Source organism: Triticum urartu, chromosome 5, assembly GCF_003073215.2.
Source record: "Triticum urartu cultivar G1812 chromosome 5, Tu2.1, whole genome shotgun sequence".
Taxonomy (NCBI): domain Eukaryota; kingdom Viridiplantae; phylum Streptophyta; class Magnoliopsida; order Poales; family Poaceae; genus Triticum; species Triticum urartu.
The window spans coordinates 426277533-426289132 of record NC_053026.1 but is presented as its reverse complement, the minus strand read 5'-3'; the positions used below and the strand labels follow the sequence as shown (position 1 = coordinate 426289132).

The 11600-nt window shown below is 50.3% G+C and overlaps 1 protein-coding gene across 1 annotated transcript; it reads right to left on the bottom strand.

Annotated features, from left to right (window-relative positions):
* Window positions 1-1366: 1366 nt before the first annotated feature.
* Window positions 1367-5076, bottom strand: LOC125556138 (cytochrome P450 76M5-like). The gene is made up of 2 exons (XM_048718925.1): window positions 4164-5076; window positions 1367-2246 (listed from the first exon to the last, which is right to left on the bottom strand). Exons 1-2 carry the CDS (start codon window positions 5052-5054, stop codon window positions 1632-1634), a joined length of 1506 nt encoding a protein of 501 aa, XP_048574882.1. The 5' UTR covers window positions 5055-5076; the 3' UTR covers window positions 1367-1631.
* Window positions 5077-11600: the final 6524 nt, after the last annotated feature.

Here is an 11600-nt window from a genome sequence, read left to right as displayed (position 1 = left end):
GTGTAGAAGCGCGGGCACTTTGATGCTTTGTTCGTGAGGCTCTGGGACCGGAGTGGGAGGCCCATGACCTTGCAGAGTTTCTGCAGGTAAGGGCCACTCAGGTTGGCCATAAGCGCCGGCTGTTCTGGCTCATCTTCGCGGCTATGATGTGGACCCTTTGGACTACTCACAGTAAGATGGTGATTGAGCGGGTGTTCCCGCGGCGTGCGTCTGACTCGTTTTTCAAATTTTTTGCCTTCTTGCAGCACTGGCATCTGCTCACTAAGCTGAGGGATCGTGACCGGCTTCAGCTGTATCTGGACGCTCTGTTGTCTTCCGCACGCCGACTATCCGACCGTTCGCCTGCTTCGTAGCTTGCCCCTGGAGGCCTTCTATGTTTCTTCTTCTTTTATTTGGGCGTATTTGTGCTGCTGCCTCATCATTCTTCGTTTATGACTCTGGTTAGGACGCGGTTGTATGGTCATTTGCTTTATCTATAAAATGGGGCAATAGCCTGTTTCGAGATAACAATGTGCATAAATGGGGATACGGGAGCTCGGAAATTGACTGCACGTGAAATACATGAGAGGAATACGCCACTAGGCCTGATCCTGAGAAGTACCAACGCTGGCGATAACGAGATCCATGTAGCTTGTCCTCCATAACGCCCCACTCAATATTGCGGTACTAATTTCTGTGGGAGTTTGTGCATTACTTTGGGCTATTTGAAATTGTCAGAATGATTGTGTGTTTAACAGAGCAAAGATTCAAAAAAATTATTTACAAGTTATCTACAGAGCATCTGGATGAATCCATATGTGATCATACTACATTATGCGGTAGCGAGGAAGCTTATGGCCAATGGATGCAACGGTGGGAGATGATAGTACGAGCTATGTAGAACCGGTTTGGATGGCGGTCTAATAATAAGATGTGTGTAGACATTTTGTCTTATTTTTGCCGGTCATGGCAATTTGTCCTTTTTTATTTTCTTTTACTAGAGCTTAATACTTGAAACTTCCTAATAAATGATTGTGTGTATCGATTGATGTAGGGCCGAGGTAATCTTTCTTTTTGAAAAAAAATATACTTACTATTTAATCTAGGCACTCGTATCTTACTTTTTTTTTACACAGTACAACCGTTGACGCGCATATAAATGCATATATACTCATCCTCGTGAATGCACGCATACACACTCTATCTTTATGAACACCTCTGAAATACTGAGCCAATATCATATCTTGAGGTGGTCATCATAGACGCCTCCATAATCGACGGGAACGTTTCTCCCCACTAAATAAACATCGTCAGGAAGGCTAAAATAAATCTAAAAAAATACGAGCACCGGTGCCAAGTCTAGAACTTAAAATATTAATGGGCTGGTTCCACCATAAAAACCCTAATCATCTAAGCTAGGCTTAGTTCACACTCGGCCCTTTGCTGATCTACGTGTGAGAGCTTGCACTGAAATTAAGATTTATCCTTCATTGGCGTCACTTAGTATTTTTACATGACTGTGATCACTTGTCTCACGGTCTCACCTAAGGATAGTTTTCAAATCAACCTGAAATCAAATAGCCGCAGTGATCATGTGTGCCCTGCGTGCATAATGAGACTAATTAAGAAGGACATCGGTGCAACTCTAGCTACTAGAACAACGGCACCGGCACGGCCTTGAGTGGCGTGACCATTTTGAGCGACGTGCCAAACCGGCCCCTAACATCGACGTCGCATGGCTGCATCCCGTCGGGCAATCTCCACTCAAACGCGTGAAGTACAGACGCGAGGATCAGCGTCACCACCCTCGTGGCCATGGGTGTCCCAGGGCACGCCCTCCTTCCTGCCCCGAACGGCATGAACTCCCCCTGGTCCTTGCGCCGGAAATCCATGTCCGCCCCTAGGAATCTCTCAGGGATGAACTCCTCGGGCTGCTTCCACAGCGCTGGGTCTCGCATGATGGCCCACAGATTGACGATCAGCTTGGTGCCCTTGGACACAGCGAAGCCGCCGACCTCGGCTCCGTCGGCCATGGCCTCGTGTGGCATCAGGAGTGGGCTCGGCGGGTGAAGCCGCATGGTCTCCATCACCACGGCGCGCAGGTATGGCATCCTGCCGACGTCGGACTCATCAGGGTGCTGCTTCGAGCCGAGAGCTTCCCGCAACTCGGCGCGAACCTTTGACATCACGGCCGGTTGCCGGAGTAGCTCAGCCATCGTCCACTCCACTGTGATCGAGTTAGTCTCCGCCCCTGACACGAACAAGTCCTGGAGACACCGAATATTTTTCTCGTTAGTTTAGGTCCCCGTTGGAGTGTTGTACAAACCTCCGATGAAAGAGGCAGTGCCTAGGATTCGCTTAGGCATGCTTACACGTGGGCAATGACGAACCTTGCCTAGTGTCTAATTGGAAGTCTATGTCAAATGAATCATATTTCAATGAAAGTTGTTGTACTGAACTTATTTATCTGCTCTAAATTAATAGATACACATATAATACCATGGTACATCACTGATAGTGAAAACTATATGACTGCCTAAACCACGCCTAGGGAGCTTAAGCCCCACCTAGACGACACTAGGCGAAGGCCAAACTCCATGCTTACTCCTGGCGCTTTTTCAACCTCAATACAAACAGGTAATATCGTTCCCTAGCTGTGATAGATATCTAATTGCATAATTAATATCGATGGAGTGCGTATACTGCTTCTGCATGAATACTTATTAGTCAATGTTGATAGTCAAATGATCGACTTGGGCACGATAGCGGCCGCTCTATCCACTAGACCACTACAAGTCTACATATTGATATCCGGCAGCCTACGCACGTGCACTTGACATATAAAAAACCAAAGAAACAAAACCTTGATCGATCACTGCCGCAATTAAAAATCTCTACAGATAAGATGTGCACCATGAGGGGAGCAACGTGTAAGGGCACCGGCAGTTTATCCAGTTACATGCCTGAAGCCCCATATCTTTGATACACATTTTTCACCATTATATTTTGTAGATGCACGAAAATGCTAAATGGAGGACGAGCTCCATGGAGCCCTTTTTTAAAACATTGATTTTTTTTCTTCACATTTTGAAGTTTCAAGAAAAATCAGAAAACAATCACGTTCGTTCATACGGATGTATACTATGTGAGTGTTAAATTTGAAGATGATATACACTATTATGAGAGCTACACTAAAAAGATAAAATCATGATTGAAAGTGGTAAATAGTGCATGCACTGTTTACTATTAAAATGCGTGAATTTGTCATTTTGTGTAGCTCTCATTATAATGTATATCATCTTTAAATTTTACACACATATAAAAAACATCAGCATGAATGTGTGTGATTGTTTTCAGAATCTTTTAAAACTTCAAGGTGATTCCGGTTTTTTTTCTTCAAAAGAAAGAGCTCCATGGTGCTCGTCCTCCAAAACGCCCTACTTGTATACGTACTCGAATAGTTAACTAAAAGCTACTTTATATGGCATACTTTTTATGTCAATGTTATCATTTCCATCTAAACCATATGTGAACTATACAAAATGGAGACGTTTGATAATTGCACATTTTCAAAATCATTTTTGCAGACGATTAATTTATTGAATATCTAGAGAGTGCATCAGATTACATCGAAGAAACTAAATCATATGTGAAATATGTAGAAGTCTCCACTTTAATTCAATATATAGGAATTATATGTGAATTATAGAGTGCATCAGATTACATCAGATGACATAAGTTTCTATGACAATGTTCTCATTTCCATCTAAATCATATGTGAATTATAAAAAATGGAGATATTTGATTATTGCACATTTTGAAATTCATATTTGCAAACAATTAATTAATTGAATACCTACATAGTGCATCAGATTACATAGAAGAAACAAAACCAAAATCAATCAAAAGATCCTCAAATAGCACATTGTTATACTAAAGTATTTTTTAAGCCATTGCCTCTAGTTTTACCTTCTGCAACTGATTTTTCTTTTGCTATTCCTCTCTTATTTAATAGATGAGGCAAATCTTTTGCCTCCATTCGAAAAAAGAAATTGCCCGAGAAGATTTTATCCTTTGGATTGCGGAGTACTTCCGTACGGACACAACACCATTTCGTACTACTAGGCTACCAGCATACACGGCTAGCTAAGTACTCCTAGTATGAAAATGACTTACATACGTACCGAAAGAAAGCAATTGAGAGCCTCGAGGCTGAGCTGATCCACGGAATGAAGCTGGAGTAGCACGTCTAAGAAATCATCTTTCCTTTCGCCTTCGTATTTCATACGGCGGCCGATGATCGGGTCGAAGAAGTCATTGAACCGCCTCAGGTACTGAGTGGTGCGCCGGCGGCGGCCCTGCAAGTCTAGCGCGGAGAGCACCGGGAAGAGGTCCGACAAGTTGGGCTTGGTGAACTCCTCCACCATGCCCCTGATGAGCACCTCCAGCTCCTGCGCGCGGTGCGAGCTCATGTCGGCCACGTCCTCGGAGAACAGCACGTTGGACACGAGGTTTAGCACCCCGGAGAACACGACACGGCCGACGTCCACGGCCTCGCCGGCGTGGTGTGCGCGGAGGGAGCCGACCAGCTCCCTCACCTTCTCTTCCCGCACGGCCCGCGTCGCTTCGAGGCCGCGCGCCGAGAATAGGTGGTTGGTGCACACGGCGCGGAGGCGCTTCCAGAGCGGGCTGGTGCACGGCAGCCACACGATGGAGCGCTCGTGGTTTCCCAGCGCGCGCCCGGCGTCGGTGATGGACCGCGCGGCCAGGAGGTGGTCGTACTTCTGCAGGATGTCACGGGCGCCCGACGCGGAGGAGGCGACGATGGCAGTGGTCGTGCCGAGCTTCAAGGACATGACGGGGCCGTACACCCCGGCGAGCCTTGCCAGGGCGTGGTGCGGCTCGCCTTGCAGGTGGAAGATGTTGCCGACGAAAGGGATTGGCGTCGGTCCCGGCGGCCGTCGCGCATTGCTGGAGCTCGTCTTTGGGTTGTTTCTGCCACAGAGGAAGACCTTGTAGAGGACGCAAGAAGCGGCCGAGACGTAGAGGAGCCATAGTATAGTAGAAGTCTCCATTTTAATTCCACACTTAGGGAGTTAGGATGCTATGGCAGTTGGTGGAATCAAGTGAGCAGTACGCCCGGTCTTATATAGCGGCCCAAGCATAATTTTCTGAGATGTACGCATAGACTAACCAGTACATATACACATTACAAGAAACAGAATCACTAATCTTGGACGTCATTGTTCGTTAAGTAATATAAACCTCAACACACATTTAAGTTTGCCAAACTCCAGTAGCAATCAGCGAGAGGCGTACGTGATAAAGCCACAGACATCCTCCGATTCTCCAGATCCAGCAAATCTCATGCCAACATATATTACTCCCGCAATGTTAGCTGCAAATGGCATCCAACCATGTTACCTGCGCAAAACCACTAGTGTTTGATTACGGGCGCGGCTCTGACTTTTTGATGGTAGGAGCATGTTCCCCGGCCGCCCACCCAACCGCCCACCGGAGGATTCCCCGGCGTGATTGGACGGGTCGTGTAATGCTGGAGTGGCTCCCGTCTGGTGTGCACGAACACGGCGGCGAATACAATACGAGCTCGCCCACCGCCCAGGAGGTGGATTGCTCCAAGTTTTGCGCGAGCCGCGCGGCGCTGTGTTTTCTTCTTTTGAAAAATCGTATCGCTACCACTCTCGCGGAGCAGCCGACCAGCGAGCGCGGCTCGGTGATTGAGCGGAGCCGACGGCCGGCGGACGTGTCGCCTTGCCAAGGCCGACATGCGAGTTGCAGTTAAACTAACTGGGCGTATATATGCCTATCGGCGAATAGCACATCCTCTCTCTCTCTTTCTCTGACTCGTCTGGTGAGGGTAAAAGTACTCGGGCTGTGTGTGTGGAACTTGAACGCGAAGCAAGGGTAGGGAGAGTGACAGTAAAACCAGAAGATTAGCGGATAGGAGGGTGACATAACTAGATAATCCACTTGCCCTAGTTGAGTTTTTCTATTCCTAAGAGCAAGTCCAATGGGCCGACTCAAACGGACGGCATTTTTGTCCGTTTGAATCGGCCGTCCGCCTTCTTTTAGATTTGGGTCGGCAGGGTTTCATGACCGCGCGCATTTTAGATCATATCAGCGGCCATGTCGTCGTTCTGGTTTTGGCGCTCCAGCGCGCGGGAAAGGTCCGCGCGCGCGGGGAAAAGCGGCTCCAGCGCGCGCTGATTTTGGCGCTCCAGCGCGCGGGAAAGGTTCGCGCGCGCGCCACGGCCGGCGCTCGTTATAAGAAGGCGCTCCCTCTACACTATGTCCGTCGCCCACTCGTCTCGCCCCCTCTCACTAGCCTCATCGCCTCTGCGCCACCATGTCGATGTGCCGCCTGGGCGCTTCGGATTTTCGCGGAGTCCGCGAGCGCCGCTCCGGCGCCTTCTCCTCCGAGATCTGGTTTGGCAAGAAACGCCTCATCCTCGGCACCTTCGACACCGCAGAGGAGGCGGCCCGCGTGCACGACGCGGCGGCATGGCATCTCCTGTGGCCTCGTCGGGGTATGAATTTTCCCGACGTGTCAAGCCAGCGGGCACAGGATCTCGCGCCTCTCCCGCGGCTTTTCACAGACGAGCATCGTCGTGTCCACCGGAGGCGGCAGCGTCGCCTCGTCATCGCCGAGATGGACGTGGAAGCCATGGTGGTGTGGTACGAACGCTTCTCGCAGGACATCGTCGATGAGCGCCAGTTCTACAAGCAAAGGAGGACGGAGATGGACGCGAGGAGGACGGAGCGAGCCGCCTATCGGGAGGACAAGCGTGCGCGAAAGCAGGCCGCTCAATTGAAACTGAAGCTACGAGAAACGTCGGGTTGGGACTTCGAAGACGAGCAGCATGCTGACGCCTACATTCAGACGTCGGAGGAGGACATTACCGAGTCGGAGTCGGAAATCGACGAGTAGTTGGTATTTTATTTTATCTGTGTATGCTAGAACTATCTATGTATCCTTTTTTATCGGAAAAAATGGCCCGCGGCGTCGGCGACGAAGCAGGCGGGCGAGGGTGTGCTGTTTGATGTGGAGAGGCCAATGTGCCACTGACCAGCGGGCCCGGGGAGGAGAGAGTGCGAGCGCGCGCGTCCGTCTTGTGTCCGCGCCGACACAAATCTGGCTTAAAAATAGGTCGGGAATGGGTCGGCAAGCGGACGAAAGTGGACGCGTGTCCGTTTGGGTCAGCGAGTTGGGCCGACTTTTCTGTCCGCGCTGATCCAAACGGACGGCGGCGGACGAAATGGGTCGCCTCATTGGAGTTGCTCTAAGAAGCTGGATGTAGGAGACTGGTTGCAATTCTTGATGTATTGATCGGGTGCAAAGTGCATGTATATATGATATACAAGGTCGGCCTCAACATCATCCATACAAGGAATAAGAGGTGGGCAAAGAATACAAGATATACATGCAAACCGTATATTCAACACCCCCCATAATCAAAGCGTCGCTAGAGTCACAGAGACTGGATTGAAACTCCTCAAAAGTGAGAGTACGCAATCCCTTAGTCATCACATCAGGGAACTGGTGTGCCGTCAGAACATGAAGAACCCGAATGCGTCCAAGGGCCACATGTTCGCACACAAGATGAATATCGAGCTCGATGTGCTTCGTCTAGCAATAATGAACAGAGTTGGCGGAGAGGTAGATGGCGGATACATTATCACAATATACCACCATAGCCTGGGAGACGTCGTGACGCAACTCCTGAAGAAGTTGTTGAAGCCAGGAACACTCGGCAACGGTGTTAGCTACAACTCGGTACTTGGCCTCCGCGCTTGAGCGCGGAAACGTAGGTGTTGGGGAACGTTGCATGGAAAATAAAAAAATTATACGCACAAGCAAGATCTATCCATGGAGATGCATAGCTACGAGAGGAGAGAGTATGTCTGCGTACCCTTGTAGACCGTTAAGCGGAAGCGTTTATCAACGCGGTTGATGTAGTCGTACAGCTTCACGATCCGCCCGATCAAGTACCAAACGTACGGCACCTCCGCGTTCAGCACACGTTCAGCTCGATGACGTCCTCGCCTTCTTGATCTCGCAAAATAAGCGAAGTAGTAGATGAGTTCCGGCAGCACGACGGTGTGGTGACGGTGGTAATGCAACTATCTCCGCAGGGCTTCGCCAAGCAGTACGAAAATATGACCGAGGATGAACTAGAGGGAGAGGGGCGCCGCACACGGCTTGGGAATCGTGATGTGTGTTGCCCCTCTTCCTCCTCTGATATATATAGGTGAAGGGGGAGGGGCGGCAGCCCTAGGGTGCCCCCAAAGGAGCCGGCGGCCAGCCCTAGTGGCCTACCCTAGGTGCGCCCTCCTTTCCTTTCTCTCATGTGGAGGGGAAGGCAGGAGGGGCTAGCTGTCGGTGTCAAAACCGGCGGATCTCGGGTAGGGGGTCCCGAACTGTGCGTCTAGGCCGGATGGTAACAGGAGGCAAGGGACACTAAGTTTTACCCAGGTTCGGGCCCTCTCGATGGAGGTAAAACCCTACGTCCTGCTTGATTAATATTGATGATATGGGTAGTACAAGAGTAGATCTACCATGAGATCGGAGAGGCTAAACCCTACAAGCTAGCCTATGGTATGATTGTTGTTCTGTATGTTGTCCTACGGACTAAAACCCTCCGGTTTATATAGACACCGGAGAGGGTTAGGGTTACACAAAGTCGGTTACAATGGTAGGAGATCTATATATCCGTATCGCCAAGCTTGCCTTCCACGCCAAGGAAAGTCCCTTCCGGACACGGGACGAAGTCTTCAATCTTGTATCTTCATAGTCCAGGAGTCCGGCTAAAGGTATAGTCCGGCCATCCGGACACCCCCTAATCCAGAACTCCCTCAGTAGCCCCTGAACCAGGCTTCAATGACGACGAGTCCGGCGTGCAGATTGTCTTCGGCATTGCAAGGCGGGTTCCTCCTCCAAGTACTTCATAGAAGATTTTGAACACAAAGATAGTGTCCGGCTCTGCAAAATAAGTTTCCACATATTGCCATAGAGAGAATAATATTTACACAAATCTAATCTGCTGACGTATTCCGTAGTGTGACGCACCACGGCCAAGCCTTTATTCGTTTTATTATCCCACCTCAGCGCGTCATGCGAGGCGGTTTCCTTGGCACGTCTTGTTAAAGCAGAGATCGTGTCCCCTTATTCCGGGATTCTCATCAATACGGGCGTGGGTAACCCAACCGCTTCTAGGACTCCTAGACTATAGGCAAGTCCAAACGGCCACGTAGAGGACGCTTGATATTCATCCTCTTTATAAAGGGACAAGGCTTTTATTTTTTCCTCCCGTGCTCAATCGAATCCTTCCCCCACCTCAAGCTCAAACACCCAAAGTTCAGGTCAGGTGCTCCGAACCTTCAATCATGTCCGAATCTAGCCTTCAAGGCCGATGGGTGCCTTCCTCCGTCACGGAAGAAGACATCAAAAAGTTGAGGGAGGCCAGATATCTGACCGCCGAGGTTTTGCATCGGCTGCCTGCCCGAGGGCAGGCCGTCCCCTCCCCCGAACCCAACGAGAACGTCGTGTTCATCTCCCACTTCCTCCGAGGTCTAGGCCTTGCTCTAGATCCTTTCGTTAGGGGTTTGATGTTTTATTACGGGCTAGATTTCCATGATCTAGCTCCGGACTCCTTTCTTCATATCACGACATTTATTGTCGTGTGTGAGGCCTTCCTCCGGGTTACCCCTCACTTTGGCCTGTGGCTCAAGACCTTTGAAGTAAAGCCGAAGATGATCGAGGGGCAACATGCAGCGTGTGGAGGTGCCTCAATATGCAAGATGACGGGAGCTCCATGGCCCAAAGGTTCCATTCCAGAGGTGTCTGAATTGTGGCAACAGGAGTGGTTCTACATCACGGCTCCTAGAAGTGCCAAGTGGGCGGCCGCCCCTGTTTTCCGCTCGGGCCCTCCACCACAACTGATGTCATGGATCAGCAAAGGTCTGAGCTGGGGTCCAGCCAAGGACATTCCTATACTGCAAAGCCGCATTCGAGATCTCTTCAATGGAGATTTTAGTTTGGTTGCGGTAATACAAGTTATGCTGGTTCGTCAAGTCCAGCCTTGCAAACACCGGCCCCTTCGCTTGTGGGAGTTCAATCCCGAGGGACCACGTGTCATCCAAAATTTCCTCGGCCTGACGCACGAGGAGATGTACAAGTCATTCTTCGGACCTTAGGTAGAGTGTCCAGAAATCACCGAGGACGTGGGCCTGAGCAGTAACCGCGCTGCCCAACAGGTAAGGAATCTTTCGGCCGAACATACTATCTCTCATTTGTTACGAAGTTATTTCTGAGATTTGCTTTTTGACCAGGACTGGCTAACAAAGGCGAAGTTGATTCGGTGTTCGGCCCCCCTCCCTGAGGGTTTGGACAATCCGGTATTGGAAAAGATGCTCCAGGTCGCACCCTACCCGGAGCCTTTGAAGGAAGATACTGGGAAGGATAATATAGGCGGACGCGGGCCCCCAACGCTGCCCATTCTAACCGAGAGAGCGAGCGTCTCCATGAAGGAAGACGACCGGAGGAGGAAAAGGACTACGCCCGGGGATTCGGAAGCCGAAGCTTCCAAACGGGAGAAGAAGTCTCCCACAGAGGGTCCTACCTTGGGGGTGCCTTTGCCGCACAAAGTCCGCGGGGGGATCAATTCTCCAGCGAGTCGTAAGTGACCCGAAATACTTTAATAGTACAGGTATGCCATCTTTTTCTTCTGAGAAAATAACCACCGCATATATCTTTGCAGTTCGGGCCTTAGCCCCTCTCAAATGAACTCGTCTTCGGGGCATCTTCTTCCAGAGATGATGGAGAGCGAAACGCCTCCTCCGGACTCCTCCGCTCCAGAAGCGGGCAACCCCGAAGTGTCGTCGCGGAGGGCCTCTCCGAGTCCGGTGAGGCCAGAAGATAATCCCATCGACCCCCGAAGCTCCCAGTGTCCGGCTCCTGAAGAGAGCGGACAAAAGAGTCCGGCACCGTCTGGTGTGCGATCGGATGTTCTGAGGGAGTTGGTGGGGCGAGCGGCCATCTCAGATGAACACCATGTGCTGATGAATACGGTGATGGAGAGAATCTCGTCCGCCGAAAGCGGATTGCATGAAGCTTTTATGAGTCTACTGACAGGCTTTGAGGTACGTAAAATAATGTATGATAGTCCTGCACATGCTAGGTGTGCCCTGTGTAGATAGTAGCCCCTGAGACTCTGGTTGTCATCGGAAACGACGACGAACAGAGGATCATATTCCCAGGTAATAACCATACTGCCTCTATTGCAGGTGATGGAAGCTCCGATGGCTAGCCGGACTAGCGAGTTTTCCCATTTAAAACGGCAGTTGGATGCGGCAGATGCCAACATCGAGCTTGTTAACAAAAGGCTTGATGAGGCACAGGGTAAGTGTCATTATCTGGTAAACGCCACATAGTAAGAGAAGCATGATGCCAGTATCTTTAATATGTTGTGACTGCAGATGGAGCTGCCACTGTTGAAGCCTTGCGGGCAGAACTTGCCCGAGCCAAGGAACAAGCGAGGTTTGGTAATGCGGCTGCTTTGAAGGCGGCCGAAGAGTTGAAAGACGAGAAGGCCGCGCATGGC

Bases quoted from the DNA above. Each gene is read 5' to 3' on its own strand.
- LOC125556138 (XM_048718925.1), bottom strand. From the start codon at position 5,054: ATGGAGACTTCTACTATACTATGGCTCCTCTACGTCTCGGCCGCTTCT. The intron at 2,247-4,163 runs GTACGTATGTAA...CGGTGTCTCCAG, and splicing joins CTCTCAATTGCTTTCTTTCG to GACTTGTTCGTGTCAGGGGC.